The sequence below is a fragment of the Salmo salar genome, chromosome 14, assembly GCF_965601325.2.
Source record: "Salmo salar chromosome 14, fSalSal1, whole genome shotgun sequence".
In the NCBI taxonomy this organism is placed as follows: Eukaryota; Metazoa; Chordata; class Actinopteri; order Salmoniformes; family Salmonidae; genus Salmo; species Salmo salar.
Window position 1 is genome coordinate 48,794,012 of NC_138304.1, and position 18,546 is coordinate 48,812,557.

At 42.4% G+C, this 18,546-nt stretch overlaps 1 protein-coding gene across 3 annotated transcripts in view; it reads left to right on the plus strand.

Annotated features, from left to right (window-relative positions):
- The window catches only part of LOC106569808 (1-phosphatidylinositol 4,5-bisphosphate phosphodiesterase delta-1-like), a 38,571-nt gene extending 21,155 nt beyond the window's left edge, over positions 1-17,416 (plus strand). For all 3 annotated transcript variants that reach the window (XM_045694478.2, XM_014141434.3, XM_045694480.2), the window contains 11 exons: positions 1,397-1,625; positions 1,938-2,139; positions 2,665-2,809; positions 2,914-3,066; positions 3,820-3,972; positions 6,443-6,602; positions 8,114-8,230; positions 10,107-10,285; positions 10,662-10,794; positions 10,926-11,075; positions 14,301-17,416. In XM_045694478.2, the coding sequence (XP_045550434.1) occupies positions 1,397-1,625; positions 1,938-2,139; positions 2,665-2,809; positions 2,914-3,066; positions 3,820-3,972; positions 6,443-6,602; positions 8,114-8,230; positions 10,107-10,285; positions 10,662-10,794; positions 10,926-11,075; positions 14,301-14,389 (1,710 nt within the window). In that variant the 3' untranslated portion in view covers positions 14,390-17,416. The remainder of the gene's footprint in view (positions 1-1,396; positions 1,626-1,937; positions 2,140-2,664; positions 2,810-2,913; positions 3,067-3,819; positions 3,973-6,442; positions 6,603-8,113; positions 8,231-10,106; positions 10,286-10,661; positions 10,795-10,925; positions 11,076-14,300) is intronic.
- The last annotated feature ends 1,130 nt before the right edge of the window (positions 17,417-18,546 follow it).

Genomic DNA, 18,546 nt, shown 5'->3' on the forward strand with positions numbered 1-18,546 from the left:
TATAGAGGCCAGGTGTAAAGTGTAGAGGCCTTGTGTACAGCGTAGAGGGCTTGTGTACAGTATAGAGGCCTTGTGTACAGTATAGAGGCCTGGTGTACAGTGTAGAGGCCTTGTGCACAGTGTAGAGGCTTTGTGTACAGTGTCTCTAACACGGAACCCAAACCGGCTGCGCGCGTGCGCCATCGTGCATGAACGTATTTTGTCCCCCCACACCAAACACGATCACGTCACGCAGGTTAAAATATCAAAACAAACTCTGAACCAATTATATTGATTTGAGGACAGGTCAAAAAGCATTAAACATTTATGGCAATTTAGCTAGCTAGCTTGCACTTGCTAGCTAATTTGTCCTATTTAGCTAGCTTGCTGTTGCTAGCTAATTTGTCCTGGGATATAAACATTGAGTTGTTATTTTACCTGAAATGCACAAGGTCCTCTACTCCATCAATTAATCCACACATAAAATGGTCACCCGAATCGTTTCGAGTCATCTCTCCTCCTTCCAGGCTTTTTCTTCTCTTGACTTTATATTGCGATTGGCAACTTTCATAAATTAGGTGCATTACCGCCACTGACCTCGTTCGTCTTTCAGTCACCCACGTGGGTATAACCAATGAGGAGATGGCACTTGGGTACCTGCTTCTATAAACCAATGAGGAGATGGGAGAGGCAGGACTTGCAGCGCGATCTGCGTCACAAATAGAACTGACTTCTATTTTAGCCCTTGGCAACTCAGATGCTCGTTGGCTCGCCCGAGCAGTGTGTGTGCAATAATCAAATAATATAGATTTCTAAATGTATTTTGCAACCGTCGCACACGCGACGTGAGCGGTGTAGTCAGCCTGTAAGGTGCTTGTTCTTGAGGAGAAGCTTTGTCTTCTGTCTTTTACACTCCACCTTCAAGACAGACAAGGAGGCAGGGGTCAGGAGGCAGGTTCAGGGGTCAGGGTCAGGAGGCAGGGGTCAGGAGGCAGGGTCAGGGGTCAGGGTCAGGAGGCAGGGTCAGGAGGCAGGGGTCAGGAGGCAGGGTCAGGAGGCAGGGTCAGGAGGCAGGGTCAGGAGGCAGGGGTCAGGAGGCAGGGGTCAGGAGGCAGGAGGCAGGTGTCAGGAGGCAGGGTCAGGGGTCAGGAGGCAGGGGTCAGGAGGCAGGGTCAGGAGGCAGGGGTCAGGAGGCAGGGGTCAGGAGGCAGGGTCAGGAGGCAGGGGTCAGGAGACAGGGTCAGGGGTCAGGAGGCAGGGTCAGGGGGCAGAGGCAGGGTCAGGAGGCAGGAGACAGGAGGTAGGGGTCAGGAGGCAGGGGCAGGGGTCAGGAGGCAGGAGGCAGGGGGCAGGGTCAGGGGAGCAACAGCATTTTGATGCACCAATGAATGTCTTTCTCCCTATCTCCATCCTGTAGGAGTGTGACAAGTCTAAGTGTGGCCACCTGGCTGGTGATGAGATAGAGCACTTCTACAGCCTTTTGACCCATCGCCAGGAGATAGACACCATCTACGGAGAATACGCTAAGACCACGGGCTTCATGAGCGCTGAAAATCTACTGGAGTTCCTGATTAAAGAGCAGAGAGAGGAGGCAACGCTAGCCGACGCACACAGACTCATCAACAAGTACGAACTGGATGATAAAGGTGATTATGAATGAATATGTTGTCTTTAGTTATTATGCCTTCACAACAACATAGAAGAGCATTCATAAAGTCTTCCTAAGCCCTACATTCAGTAGACGTTTCACAAAATAATTTAGAAGAAAAATCCTACTACCACACAGCATTCCCTGGAAGGTGAGACTGGGCAGCTCTCAAATGACAAATGGGAGCTGTCCAAATCATTTCAAACAGTTCAGAGTTAACTTCCTATTCAGTAGCGATACTTCTGCTCATTTGAATTGTCAGCAGTCTATCTTGTAGTTAGAGTCTGACATCTGTCTGGTCTATCTGCAGCCAAAGAGAAGCAGCTGATGACCCAAGATGGTTTCCTGATGTATCTCCACATGCCCGAGGGTCTGGTGCTGAATCCTACCCATAAGGCCGTGCACCAGGACATGAGCCAGCCCCTGAACCACTACTTCATCTCCTCGTCTCACAACACATACCTGATGGAAGATCAGCTCAAAGGGCCCAGCAGTACTGAGGCCTATGCCAGGTATAAATGACAGACATTATCTAGGGCAATGTTTTTCCAAACCTCTCCTGGAGTAACCTCAGCTAGTTCCACTGATTTCATCTATTCTGGTATTACAGTAGTACACTTGATTCAACTGGTCGGGACTAAGTTTTACTAGCTATTGTAATGTTTCATAGCTTCTATTCTTATGGAAGACTCTGTGGACATTTAAAAACCTTCACTTGTCAGTGTCTACCTGTGAATGAGTCAAGTCAGGACATGTTGTTAAACAGTTATAACTCTTCGTAGGGCTCTTACAAAACAGTTATAACCCTTTGTAGGGCTCTTATAAAACAGTTATAACCCTTCGTTGGGCTCTTATGAAACAGTTATAACCCTTCGTTGGGCTCTTATAAAACAGTTATAACTCTTCGTAGCACTCTTTTAAAACAGTTATAACCCTTCATAGGGCTCTTATAAAACAGTTATAACCCTTTGTAGGGCTCTTATAAAACAGTATAACTTTTCGTAGGGCTTTTATAAAACAGTTATAACCCTTCGTAGGGCTCTTATAAAGGGCTGTCGCTGTGTGGAGCTGGACTGCTGGGACGGGTCAGACGGAGAGCCAGTCATCTACCATGGATACACCCTCACCTCCAAGATCCTGTTTAAAGACACCATCAAAGCCATCAAGGAGTACGCCTTTAAGGTAGGCTAAAGTTCCATGTCAACTTGTGTCTGAAATTATTTCACTCATTTATTTGACTCAGGTCTGGAGTTAAACTGTATTTAACTGTCTCTGTCTGTCCCCAGACCTCGGACTACCCAGTGATCCTGTCCTTGGAGAATCACTGTAGTGTGGAGCAGCAGAGGGTCATGGCCCAGCACATGAGCTCTATCCTGGGCAGCGCTCTGCTCACCTCCCCCCTGGGGGACCGGATGCCCACAGACTTCCCCTCCCCAGAGGTGGCTGGCTATAGTCTCTAGTCTACTGTTTCATATAAGAGTTTCTGTCTGCGTGTATATGAGGAAGTGTATGATATGTGGAATTCTTACAGTTCCCCTCTTTTCACAACACATTCTCGATTTACTTCCATCTGTTTTAATGTGTCTAGTGCTTCCTAGGACCAGGAGCATTTCCTGTCCAGGAATGTCTCTAGTCCCTATTCAAGAAGAACTTAAAAATATACACTGAGTATACAAAACATTATGAACACATGCTCTTTCCATGACATAGACTGACCAGGTGAATCCAGGTGAAAGCTATGATCTCTTATTGAGGTCACTTGTTAAATCCACTTCAATCAGTTTAGATGAAGGGGAGGAGACAGGTTAAAGAAGGATTTTAAAACATTTAAGTGCCTTTAAACAGGGTATGGTAGTAGGTGCCAGGCACATCGGTTTGTGTCAACTGCAACGCGGTTGGGTTTTTCGCACTCAACAGTTTACCGTGTGTATCAAGAATGGTCCACCACCAAAAGGACATCCAGCTAACTTGACACAACTGTGGGAAGCATTGGAGTCAACATGGGCCAGCATCCTTGTGGAATGCTTTTGACACCAACGAATTGAGGCTGTTCTGAGGGCAAAACTCAATATTACATAGGAGTTCCTAGTTTTTGGTATACTCAGTGTATATAGTTTTATTCCATCACATTAGCAGAGTATTTGTGAACTAACACATTAAGATCATTTTTATACGTGTGTCACATTCATCAGGAGCTGAAGGGAAGGGTCCTGGTCAAAGGGAAGAGATTAACTAAACTGGAGGCCTGCTTTGGCCCTGAGGAGACAGCCGGGGATGATGGTAGCTTCACTGAGGAGGAGGAGGATGACAAGGAGGAGGAGGAGGAAGAGGAGAAGAAGGCCAAGGTAGGGGAAGAGGAGCCAAACCTACTATGACACTCCAATAGTATCATTGTGACGGCCCCCTCCCTGTCTTCTATACCATATAACTGTATTGCAACATACAGTGTATGCTTTATTTGTTTTGTATGTTCTATTTGTTCTATATGTTCTGTATATTCTACATGTTTTGTATGTTCTGTATGTTCTATATGTTCTGTATGTTCTATATGTTCTGTATGTTCTGTATGTTCTATATGTTCTGTATGTTCTATATGTTCTGTATGTTCTGTATGTTCTATATGTTCTGTATGTTCTGTATGTTCTATTTGTTCTATATGTTCTGTATATTCTACATGTTTTGTATGTTCTGTATGTTCTATATGTTCTGTATATTCTACATGTTTTGTATGTTCTGTATGTTCTATATGTTCTGTATGTTCTATATGTTCTGTATGTTCTGTATGTTCTATATGTTCTGTATGTTCTATATGTTCTGTATGTTCTGTATGTTCTGTATGTTCTATTTGTTCTATATGTTCTGTATATTCTACATGTTTTGTATGTTCTGTATGTTCTATATGTTCTGTATATTCTACATGTTTTGTATGTTCTGTATGTTCTATATGTTCTGTATGTTCTATATGTTCTGTATGTTCTGTATGTTCTATATGTTCTGTATGTTCTATATGTTCTGTATGTTCTGTATGTTCTATATGTTCTGTATGTTCTGTATGTTCTATTTGTTCTATATGTTCTGTATGTTCTGTATGTTCTGTATGTTCTGTATGTTCTGTATGTTCTATATGTTCTGTATGTTCTGTATGTTCTATATGTTCTGTATGTTCTATATGTTCTGTATGTTCTGTATGTTCTATATGTTCTGTATGTTCTATTTGTTCTATATGTTCTGTATATTCTACATGTTTTGTATGTTCTGTATGTTCTGTATGTTCTATATGTTCTGTATGTTCTGTATGTTCTATATGTTCTGTATGTTCTATTTGTTCTATATGTTCTGTATATTCTACATGTTTTGTATGTTCTGTATGTTCTATATGTTCTGTATGTTCTGTATGTTCTATATGTTCTGTATGTTCTATATGTTCTATATGTTCTGTATGTTATATTTGTTATATTAATTCTATTTGTTCTATATGTTCTGTATGTTCTGTATGTTCTATATGTTCTGTATGTTCTATATGTTCTGTATGTTCTGTATGTTCTATATGTTCTGTATGTTCTATATGTTCTGTATGTTCTGTATGTTCTATATGTTCTGTATGTTCTATATGTTCTGTATGTTCTGTATGTTCTATATGTTCTGTATGTTCTGTATGTTCTATATGTTCTGTATGTTCTATATGTTCTATATGTTCTGTATGTTCTGTATGTTATATTTGTTATATTAATTGGAGTGTGTTACCATTCTGCCCAACCTACTGTACAGTAGAGATGGAGTGTGTTACCATTCTGCCCAACCTGCTGTACAGTAGAGATGGAGTTTGTACCATTCTGCCCAACCTACTGTACAGTAGAGATGGAGGGTGTTACCATTCTGCCCAACCTTTTGTACAGTAGAGATGGAGTGTGTTACCATTCTGCCCAACCTGCTGTACAGTAGAGATGGAGTGTGTACCATTCTGCCCAACCTGCTGTACAGTAGAGATGGAGTGTTACCATTCTGCCCAACCTTCTGTAGAGTAGAGATGGAGTGTGTTACCATTCTGCCCAACCTACTGTACAGTAGAGATGGAGGGTGTTACCATTCTGCCCAACCTACTGTACAGTAGAGATGGAGTGTGTTACCATTCTGCCCAACCTACTGTACAGTAGAGATGGAGGGTGTTACCATTCTGCCCAACCTTTTGTACAGTAGAGATGGAGGGTGTTACCATTCTGCCCAACCTTCTGTAGAGTAGAGATGGAGTGTGTTACCATTCTGCCCAACCTACTGTACAGTAGAGATGGAGGGTGTTACCATTCTGCCCAACCTACTGTACAGTAGAGATGGAGTGTACAGTAGAGATGGAGGGTGTTACCATTCTGCCCAACCTACTGTACAGTAGAGATGGAGGGTGTTACCATTCTGCCCAACCTACTGTACAGTAGAGATGGAGGGTGTTACCATTCTGCCCAACCTACTGTTCAGTAGAGATGGAGGGTGTTACCGTTCTGCCCAACCTACTGTTCAGTAGAGATGGAGTGTGTTACCATTCTGCCCAACCTGCTGTACAGTAGAGATGGAGGGTGTTACCATTCTGCCCAACCTACTGTACAGTAGAGATGGAGGGTGTTACCATTCTGCCCAACCTACTGTACAGTAGAGATGGAGGGTGTTACCATTCTGCCCAACCTACTGTTCAGTAGAGATGGAGGGTGTTACCATTCTGCCCAACCTACTGTTCAGTAGAGATGGAGTGTGTTACCATTCTGCCCAACCTGCTGTACAGTAGAGATGGAGTGTGTCTGAAGTGTGAATGTGTTTGATCTGTAGGCAGGTAAAAAGCTGAAGCTGGCTAAGGAGCTGTCAGACATGGTGATCTACTGTAAGAGCGTCAATTTCAACGGATTCCAGGACGCTAAAGATAACCTGGGCTTCTACGAGATGTCCTCCTTCAAGGAAAGGAAAGCTATGGCGCTGGCTGAGGAGTCTGGTGAGCATGTTAACTGTGAAGCTGAGGAGTCTGGTGAGCATGTTAACTGTGAAGCTGAGGAGTCTGGTGAGCATGTTAACTGTGAAGCTGAGGAGTCTGGTGAGCATGTTAACTGTGAAGCTGAGGAGTCTGGTGAGAATGTTAACTGTGAAGCTGAGGAGTCTGGTGAGCATGTTAACTGTGAAGCTGAGGAGTCTGGTGAGAATGTTAACTGTGAAGCTGAGGAGTCTGGTGAGAATGTTAACTGTGAAGCTGAGGAGTCTGGTGAGCATGTTAACTGTGAAGCTGAGGAGTCTTGTGAGCATGTTAACTGTGAAGCTGAGGAGTCAGTTGAGAATGTTAACTGAGGAGTCTGGTGAGAATGTTAACTGAGGAGTCTGGTGAGAATGTTAACTGTGAAGCTGAGGAGTCTGGTGAGAATGTTAACTGAGGAGTCTGGTGAGAATGTTAACTGTGAAGATGAGGAGTCTGGTGAGAATGTTATCTGGTGAGAATGTTAACTGAGGAGTCTGGTGAGAATGTTAACTGAGGAGTCTGGTGAGAATGTTAACTGAGGAGTCTGGTGAGAATGTTAACTGTGAAGCTGAGGGTGTCGTGAAGGGTCCATTTTTATTATGCGTTTAGCTACCTATTACAACCTATTACAACCTATTACAACCTATCGCAGAACATGTTTAGCCAAAATAGGGAGTGTTACTTTATTCACCATGAAAGGCGATCAGTTTACCCACAATTTTTTTACCACTATGTCACTGCTGTGAAGGTTTTTACCACTACGTCACTGCTGTGAAGGTTCTTACCACTACGTCACTGCTGTGAAGGTTTTACCATTACGTCACTGCTCTGAAGGTTATTACCACTACGTCACTGCTGTGAAGGTTCTTACCACCACGTCACTGCTGTGAAGGTTTTACCATTACGTCACTGTTGTGAAGATTTTTTACCACTATGTCACTGCTCTGAAGGTTATTACCACTACGTCACTGCTGTGAAGATTATTACCACTACGTCACTGCTGTGAAGGTTTTACCTCTACGTCACTGCTGTGAAAGTTTAACCATTACGTCACTGCTGTGAAGGTTTTACCATTACGTCACTACTGTGAAGGTTTTACCATTACGTCACTGCTGTGAAGGTTTTACCATTACGTCACTACTGTGAAGGTTTTACCATTACGTCACTGCTGTGAAGGTTATATTAAACTAACACAAATGAAGACAATCTCAGAGATACAATGCCATTTTTGTAGACTGTATGGTATCTGCATCAGTTGTGTCTCTTTTTGTGGGTTTTAGTTCAACTTTATTGAACTTAAATGTACACAAAGCTTCCTGTTAATAGTTTCTCTTCACACTCCAGTAAGGATGTGAGAATGACATTGTTCTGTATAGTTTCTGTATAGTTAAGTGACATCTGTCTCTCTTTTTGTTTCCTCTCTCTCTCTTTTTGTTCTCTCTCTCTTTCTCTCTCTTTTGTTTGTTCTCTCTCTCTCTCTCTCTCTCTCTCTCCAGCCAACAGCTACATCCATCACAATGTGGACAAGCTGAGTCGTATCTATCCAGCAGGCAGCAGAACAGACTCCTCCAACTATAACCCTGTACCCTTGTGGAACGCAGGCTGTCAGATTGGTAAGACTGTCTAAAAGAAGAAGGGGCGAGGGCTATAGGGAATGTTTTCATATGGTAAATTGGGCTGTGGTACAATTCTCTCCTGAAGTTAGGTGGCAGGTAGCCTAGCGGTTAAGACTGTTGTGTCTTTAGTATCATTAAAGGTGAAGACTGTTATTTTATCTAATCAATTCTCTGTAATTATTACGTGATTAAATTAATTATGTAAATATAATTAACTAGGAAGTCGGGCCACCACGGAAAATGTTCAGATTACAAAGTTATAATTTTCTGAATATAACTCTTCAGATATTTTAAGATCTGATCAATTAGTCTTCAATGAATTAATTATTATTATTACCTTCGTCAGTCTCATCTGAACGTCGTAAATTGTTGGTTATCTGCACGAACCCAGCCTTTCCTATAAATCATCCATACACCAACTGGCTCAATTATTTATTTACTAACTAATTAAACAAATACCGAATATTCAATACATAAAAACATTATACCGTCCCTAGTGGACTAAACAAAAACAGTTTGGTTGTAACACGATAGATTCAGAGAAGAGAAAGGGGTTTTGGAAGGAAGACTAAAGGTACATGGATCTCTGTGGGAAGCTATTCTCACATAAATACATATGCCACTTACCATCGCTCATTCGGAAAAGCAATGCATTGTATTTACGTGAAGCTGGTGATGTGAAGCTCTGGTTTGTCGCCCTGTCCTTTGTGGAATCTTCCAGGTCATCGTGTGAGAAGTTCACGTATTCTGAGAGGTTCATCTCACTCTGGAGATTCGTCCACGTCGGTCAGTGTTCTCATACTAGATTTGCTAACTTTCCAGCTGCAGTCTGTTAGGCTGTCATCTAGGACTCACTTCTTGAATGATCAATAGTTCAGAGTTTATACCATTTCACGTGTAGAGCAAGCTCCCACGTTTCCTGGCCTGTATGGTTGACATTAGAATTAGCCCTTTTAAACATGAGGACAAGTCCTCACGGTATTCGGAACTTGAGTGACTTTTCGTTATGAAGAGTGGATATCCAACTATTCGCCACCACAGGTCACGCTGGGGTTTGCTTAGTCCAACGTGAATTGGGTCATGGGGGCACTTATAGAAATGTAGAAAAGGGGTTGGTTCATAATTTCCAACCAATGCCTATACACCTGGGCGTGGCTACTGACTTATTTAAACTTTACAGGGAAGATGATTTTCTCATTTTAAAAGTTAACATCACATTACATAATTTTGCAAATAGTTTCATCTTTACTCATTAATTTTAAACAAGAATAAGATGCAAACCTCATAACTTAGGGACCTGTATAAACAGAGTTAGGGTAATGTGGCTGTATTCTCTTTCATGAGGTCACAAACATGAAACAAAACGGACCGGGTCGTAGCTGGCTTCTCCACCGATCGTTTACACATTCTCCAAAATAGGAATATTGTTCAATTCTCAAATTCTGGGATGTAGTACAATTCGGTAGGAGAATCCCTTTGTCTTACTGTGAAACTCTCTCTCTTTATACTGCATGGTCATGGAGAGAGGAGTCTCTGTGGTATTTACGACGTGGTTGTAAGGTCGTAAAACTGCCCCCCCCCCCCCCAACCCCTCCTAACAGCCAATAACAGCTAGCCAATTCACTGAAAGGGCTAGCGTCATGACAAGAGCGTTGGGCCGACTACGTGAAAAATCTGTCAATGTGCCCTTGAGCAAGGCACTCTGGATAACATCATCTGCCAAATGACTGATATTTAAATGGACACTCACCCTCATGGATTTTAAAGGACTGGTGTGAGGAAACCACGCTTGCACCATCCATGAGGACTGAGCGTTCTAGAAGGGTAAGGATTCTCCCCACAACTGTTACTTAATCTCCTCTCCTCCTGTCAGTGTCCCTGAACTTCCAGACGCCCTGTAATGACATGGATGTGAACCAGGGTCGGTTCCTGACCAACGGGAAGACAGGATACGTCCTAAAGCCGGCCTACATGAGGGACCGGGGGTCAGAGTTTGACCCCATCACTCTGACCACGGGACCGTGGCTGCAGCACAAGATGCTCCACCTCATGGTCAGACTCATTCTCTGGCTTGTTGGTTATATGTACATATCTACGTCAATGACCTCATACCCCTGCACATCGACTCAGTACTGGTACACCGTGCATTTAGCCAAGTTATTGTTACTTATTGTATATCTATTATTACTTGTTTTACTTTTCTATTATTTCTCTATTTTCTTTCTCTCTGCATTGTTGTGAAGGGCCCAGCATTTCACTGTTAGTCTACACGTTGTTTACGAAGCCATGTGACGAATAAAATTGTATTTGATTATATTTTTGTGATATATAGCTTGTTTGTTATCAACGTTCACTCTCTTATGACCATGTTTCCACATTGATGATGTCAAACTCTGACATGTAGCTTTTTCCCCTTTGTTATTCCCAGATCATCTCAGCCCAGCAGCTTCCAAAAGTGAACCAGAAAAAGACATCCATCGTGGACGCACTGGTCAAAGTGGAGATACATGGGGTGCCTGCTGACACTGCAGAGAAAGAGACGCCGTACATCGGGAACAATGGTATGAGAATTAACACACCCAAAGTGCATAGCAAGTGACACTGTTCTGACCTGAATTCAACAATGCTAATTTAACTAGCAGATGTATATACCAATGTGTAATGGGTGCTTTCTTGCTTTTGGACTGCCCAGGTTTCAACCCGATGTGGAATGAGAACTTTAAGTTTGATGTGTACGTGCCAGAGCTGGCCCTGGTCCGCTTTGTGGTTGAGGACCACGACTCTGTTACTGATAATGACTTCGTCGGACAGTTCACCGTACCATTCACCAGTTTACAGATGGGTAAGTTAGTAGTAATACCATTCACCAGTTTACAGATGGGTAAGTTAGTACTCAGACCCTCCCATTCACTAGTTTACAGATTAGTTAGTAGCCATACCCTGCCATTCACTAGTTTACAGATTAGTTAGTAGCCATACCCTGCCATTCACTAGTTTACAGATGGGTAAGTTAGTAGTCATACCATTCACCAGTTTACAGATGGGTAAGTTAGTAGTCATACCATTCACCAGTTTACAGATGGGTAAGTTAGTAGTCATACCATTCACCAGTTTACAGATGGGTACGTTAGTAGTCATACCATTCACCAGTTTACAGATGGGTAAGTTAGTAGTCATACCATTCAACAGTTTACAGATGGGTAAGTTAGTAGTAATACCATTCACCAGTTTACAGATGGGTAAGTTAGTAGTCATACCATTCACCAGTTTACAGATGGGTAAGTTAGTAATCATACCATTCACCAGTTTACAGATGGGTAAGTTAGTCGTCATACCATTCACCAGTTTACAGATGGGTAAGTTAGTAGTAATACCATTCACCAGTTTACAGATGGGTAAGTTAGTAGTCATACCATTCACCAGTTTACAGATGGGTAAGTTAGTAGTAATACCATTCAACAGTTTACAGATGGGTAAGTTAGTAGTCATACCATTCACCAGTTTACAGATGGGTAAGTTAGTAGTAATACCATTCACCAGTTTACAGATGGGTAAGTTAGTACTCAGACCCTCCCATTCACTAGTTTACGGATTAGTTAGTAGCCATACCCTGCCATTCACTAGTTTACAGATTAGTTAGTAGCCATACCCTGCCATTCACTAGTTTACAGATTAGTCAGTAGCCATACCCTGCCATTCACTAGTTTACAGATTAGTCAGTAGCTATACCCTGCCATTCACTAGTTTACAGATTAGTCAGTAGCTATACCCTGCCATTCACTAGTTTACAGATTAGTTAGTAGCTATACCCTGCCATTCACTAGTTTACAGATTAGTTAGTAGCTATACCCTGCCATTCACTAGTTTACAGATTAGTTAGTAGCTATACCCTGCCATTCACTAGTTTACAGATTAGTTAGTAGCTATACCCTGCCATTCACTAGTTTACAGATTAGTTAGTAGCTATACCCTGCCATTCACTAGTTTACAGATTAGTCAGTAGCTATACCCTTTGCCAGATGAGATGGGTGAGTTGGTAATAGCTCCTAAGAGTTCCTTCAGTGTTTTAATACACTGGCAAGACTCATCGTTCCAAAGTCTCATCGTTCAAAAGGCTCATTGTTCCAAAGTCTCAAAGTTCCAAACTCAACCATCAGTTCTTTATTTTGATAGAAACGATTCTCAATCTACTAACACTGAAAGCACTCACTATGCCTTTCCTGTCAGTGTGACTAGATGATAGGGAAGTATTGTCTCCTCTCTGACACAGAGAACAGAGTCTCTGTCATAATGATGAGACTGTACAGAATTAAAGCTTTGTTTCCCTCTCCAACTACAGTACCAGTCAAAAGTTTGGACACACCAACTCATTCAAGGGTTTTTCTTAATTGTTTTACTATTTTCTACATTGTACAATAATAGTGAATACATCAAAACTATGAAATAACACATGGAGTCATGTAGTAACCCAAAAAGTGTTAAACAAATCTAAATATATTTTATATTCTTCAAAGTAGCCACCCTTTTCAAGCACACTCTTGGAATTATCTCAACCAGCTTCACGAGGAATGCTTTTCCAACAGTCTTGAAGGAGTTCCCACATATGCTGAGCACTTGTTGGCTGCTTTTCCTTCACTCTGCGGTCCAACTCATCCCAAACCATCTTAATTGGGTTGAGGTTGGGTGATTGTGGAGGCCGGTCATCTGTTGCAGGGGGCGCACAATTGGCCCAGCGTTGTCCGGGTTAGGGTTTGGCCAGGGTAGGCCGTCATTGTAAATAGAAATGTGTTCTTAACTGACTTGCCTAATTAAATAAAGGTTAAATAAAAAGAAATAAAAATGCAGCACTCCATCACTCTCCTTCTTGGTCAAATAGCTCTTACACAGCCTGGAAGTGTGTTTTGGGTCATTGTCCTGTTGAAAAACAAATGATAGTCCCACTCAGCGCAAACCAGATGGGATGGTGTATCGCTGCAGAATGCTGTGGTAGACATGCTGGTTAAGTGTGCCTTGAATTCTAAATAAATCACAGACAGTGTCACCAGCCAAGCACCCCCACAGCATCACACTCCTCCTCCATGCTTCACAGTGGGAACTACACTTGCAAAGATCATCTGTTCACCTACTCTGCGTCTCACAAAGACATAGCGGTTGGAACCAAAAATCTCAAATTTGGACTCATCAGACCAAAGGACAGATTTCCACCAGTCTAATGTCAAAGCACGTCTCTTCTTCTTATTGGTGTCCTTTAGTAGTGGTTTCTTTGCAGCAATTCGACCATGAAGGCCTGATTCACGCAGTCTCCTCTGAACAGTTGATGTTGTGATGTGTCTATTACTTGAACTCTGTGAAGCATTTATTTGGGCTGCAATCTGAGGTGCAGTTAACTCTAATGAACATATCCTCTGCAGCAGAGGTAACTGTGGTTCTTCCTTTCCTGTGGTGGTCCTCATGAGAGCCAGTTTCATCATAGCGCCGATTGCAGTTGATGAAACTTTGAAAGTTCTTGAGATTTTCCGGATTGACTGACCTTCATGTCTTAAAGTAATGATGGACTGTTGTTTCTCTTTGCTTAATTTGTTAATTTAAGCTGTTCTTGCCATAATATGGACTTGATCTTTTACCAAATAGGGCTATCTTCTGTATACCACCTCTTCCTTGTCACAACACAACTGATTGGCTCAAACACATTACATTAAGAAGGAAAGAAATTCCACAAATGAACTTTTAACAAGGCACAACTATTCATTGAAATGCATTCCAGGTGACTACCTCATGAAGCTGGTTGAGAGAATGCCAAGAGTGTGCAAATCTGTCATCAAGGCAAAGGGTGGATACTTTGAAGAATCTCAAATATGAAATATATGAATATTTGTTTAACACTTTTTTGGTTACTACATGATTCCATATGTGTTATTTCATAGTTTTGACATCTTCACTATTATTCTTCAATGTAGAAAATAGTAAAAATAATGAAAAAACCCTTGAATGAGTAGGGGCCCAAACTTTTGACTGGTACTGTATACACACTGACTGTTCATTGACTGAGACCCTTCTCTCTGTTTAGGATACAGACACGTGCCGCTACTCAACAAGGAAGGAGACCCCCTTCCCTCAGCAGGACTGTTCGTACACATCATGATCATGGATGCCTAAAACAATCCCTGTCTGAATGTGCCATAATCACCACTGTGACTATCGCCCAGTCCCAAACAGACCTTCAGCCCTACACCACTACACCCTAGGGCACTAGAGTGGATCTGAAATGATTGAATAGGTGTAAGTGCCGTAGGGAGGAGGGGCTAGGGGATGTGTTGGGATTTGGCCCTAGGTGAGGCGGGGCTAGGGGTTGGTTTGGGATTGGGCCCGAGGGAGGCGGGGCTAGGGGTTGGTTTGGGATTGGGCCCGAGGGAGGCGGGGCTAGGGGTTGGTTTGGGATTGGGCCCAAGGGAGGCGGGGCTAGGGGTCGGTCTGGGCCCGGAGGACATCCTCCGTTATTGCATCACTACTCCGGAATCCAGCGGAAGATTTTAACTGTTTTTACTTGGGAATTTCAATTTTTTTGTGAAACAATTATAATTAGCTTATCGAATAGGGAAGAAGATTATTTGTAACAGTAGAACTCCATTTGAGTTTTTTGTATTAGTATTTTGGGGAATTGTGACAAATGAACAAGTTTATCAAACCATCACATCACAGGGATTATACAAATCATTGTTTTTGTATGCTAGGTATTATTATAGTGTTAAACACTTTTCATTTTGGATCGTTGTATTTTTTTTTTTTATGTCCAGCATTTCTTTTCCGTGTTGTATAATCAGTTTATTTAAATCAAGGTATTCAAATGACAATTTTAAGAGAATTCATTGAATGAACAGTATTTGAAACCAACAAACAGACAAGAGAAAATGTTTTTTTTTTTTTACAAAGAAGCACTTAGATGTTTCAGCTTTTATTGTTTTTATGAATCAATATCCACATTGTATTACAGTGCATTCAGAAAGTATTCAGGCCCCTTGACATTTGCCACATTTTGTTACGTTACAGTCTTTTTCTAAAATGAATGAAAGAAATGTTTTCCCTCATCAATCTATAAACAATACCCCATAATGACAAAGCGAAGAGGTTTTTAGAAATTTTTGCAAATTTGATTAAAAAAACCAAACAGAAATACCTTATTTACATAAGTATTCAGACCCTTTGCTATGAGACTCAAAATTGAGCTCAGGTGCATCCTGTTTCCATTGATCATCCTTGAGATGTTTCTACAACTTGGAGTCCACCTGTGGTAAATTCCATTTATTGGATATGATTTGGAAAGGGACATACCTGTCTATATAAGGTCCCACAGTTGACAGTGCATGTCAGAGCAAAAACCAAGCCATGAGGTCGATGGAATTGTCCGTAGAGCTCCGAGACAGGATTGTGTTGAGGCACAGATCTGGGGAAGGGTACCAAATAAATGTCTACAGCATTGAATGTCCCCAAGAACACAGTGGCCTCCATCATTCTTTTTTAAATGTAACCTTTATTTAACTAGGAAGTCAGTTAAGAACCAATTCTTATTTACAATGACAGCCTAGGAACATTGGGTTACCTGCCTTGTTCGGGGGGGGGGGGGGCAGAAAGACAGATTTTTACCTTGTCAGCTCACTAACCACTAGGCTACCTGCCACCCCATATTTACAATGACGGCCTACCCCGGCCAAACCCGGACGACGCTGGACCAATTGTGCGCCGCCCTATGGGACTCTCAATCATAGCCGGATGTGGTACAGCCTGGATTCAAACCATGGACTGTAGTGATGCCTCGTGCACTTCAATGCAGTGCCTTAGACCGCCGCGCAACTCGGGAGCCCAATTCTTAAATTGAAGAAGATTGGAACCACCAAGACTCTTCCTGGAGCTGGCCTCCCGGCCAAACTGAGCAACCGGGGGAGAAGGGCCTTGGTCAGGGAGGTTACCAAGTATCCAATGGTCACTATGACAGAGCTCCAGAGTTCCTCTGTGGAGATGGGAGAGCCTTCCAGAAGGTCAACCATCTCTGCAGCACTACACCAATCAGGCTTTATGGTAGAGGCCAGACAGAAGCCACTCCTCAGTAAAAAGGCACATGACAGCCCACTTGGACTTTGCCAAAAGGCACCTAAAAACTCTCAGACTATGAGAAACAAGATTCTCTGGTCTGATGAAACCAAGATTGAACTCTTTGTCACGTCTGGAGAAAACCTGGCACCATCCCTACGGTGAAGCATGGTGGTGGCAGCATGATGCTTTAGGGATGTTTTTCAGCGGCAGGGACTGGGAGACTAGGCAGGATCGAGGGAAAGATGGACAGAGCAAAGTACAGAGAGATCCTTGATGAAAACCTGCTCCAGAGCGCTCAGGACCTTTAGACTGAGGCAAAGGTTCACCTTCCAACAGGACAATGACCCTAAGCACACAGCCAAGACAATGCAGGAGTGGCTTCGGGACAAGTTTCTGAATGTCCTTGAGTGACCCAGCCAGACCCCGGACTTGAACCCAATCGAACATCTCTGGAGAGACTTGACAGAGCTTGAGTGGATCTGCAGAGAAGAATAGGAGAAACTACCCAAATACATGTGTGCCAAGCTTGTAGCGTCCTACACAAGAAGACTCAAGGCTGTAATAACTGCCAAAGGTACTTCAACAAAGTACTGAGTAAAGGGTCTGAATACTTATGTAAATATGATTTCAGTTTTTTATTTGTAATAAACTTGCAAAAATGTCTAAAAAAACCTGTTTTTGCTTTGTCATTATGAGGTATTGTGTGTAGATTGATGAGAACAAAAAAAAATGTTATCCATTTAGAATAAGGCTGTAACATAACAAAATGTGGAAAAAGTCAAGGGGTCTGAATACTTTCCAAACGCACTGTATGTGATGTCAACCAAGTGTAATTTATACATCTTTAATTTGTTCTGGGAAAATGCAATCTCTGATAAATTAAGAAAACAAATTAATTGTTTGTGTTATCAGTTGGTGTCAGTAATTCACAGTACGAGTAGTTAATCAAATGGTTTTTATTTCAACCGTTACTACCAAAATATCTGTACTACTTATGAGCACTGAGTGTGGGGAAATGCACTCATGAAATATTATATTACTTACTGTGTCCATGGGTAACGTAAGTATTAAACAATGTAGTACAAAACACATCAAGCACTGTGTAACCGTGTAGTTCCTCAACTCCCCAATCTGCCCTTAGATTTTTCCCAATATTGAGCTGCCTCGCCCTCAATTAGTCGGGTCATGAACTCTTAGGTGTCCAAAGCGTTCCACGGGGATGGTGGCACACGTTGATTCCAATGCTTCCCAGTTGTATCAATTTGGCTCGATGTCCGTTGGGTGGTGGACCATTCTTGATACACACAGGAAACTCAGCAGCGTTGCAGTTCTTGACAAACTGGTGTGCCTGGCACCTACTACCATACCCTGTTACAAAAAAGTTACTTCAATATTTTGTCTTGCCCATTCACAAAATAGGCCTACACAACCCATATCTCAAGGCTTAAAAATCCTTACACCCGTTTCCTCTTCATCTACTTCTTTTTCCAAGATGGCGTAGCAGTTCAGACGTCCTCTACCCTCCTCTTGTCGTGTCCCGTGTATATATATATTTACATATTTTTTTTCTTCACTTATCTTTATATATATATATATATATATATATATATTTTTTTTTTAAATTCTAAATACTCAACCTCAAAGCACTCTCCTGCAACCCGCCTCACCAATTTAAAAAAGAAAGTATTATTTACCTCATCTGAATTCCACAACAGAAGCTAGCAAGTGTTTAGCCATTTTCACTGGCTAACGTTGAAGTTCAGCTAGCCACGGTTAGCTGTCCTCAGCTATCCATTAGCTCGAAAAGCTATCGCCAGTTTTTGTACAGCGCGATTCAGACCAGAGCATACCGGACCTATTCTCTCTCCTTTTCCCCGATTTCTACCGCAGGCTCTGGACATTTACACCTGGATCTTGCAGCTAACTAGCTGCTACCTGAGTGACTATTGGCAACGTCGGTCACGGAATTAACACACATTATTACGGAGCTAGCCAGCTGAAGAGTTCCGTCAGCCACTCCTGGGCTATTCATGAGCTAGCCAGCTGAAGTGTCTCCTGGGCTACAACTCACCTCTCCTGACCCGTTTTACTGCCGATGCGGAGCCCCATCGGGTCTTCACGACTGGACCAACGACGTTATCTGCCCGAGGGAGTTATCCAACTGGCCCCTCCGTCGCGACGTAACCTGATCGCCCATCTGCGGCCCGCTAATCGTTAGCTGTCTT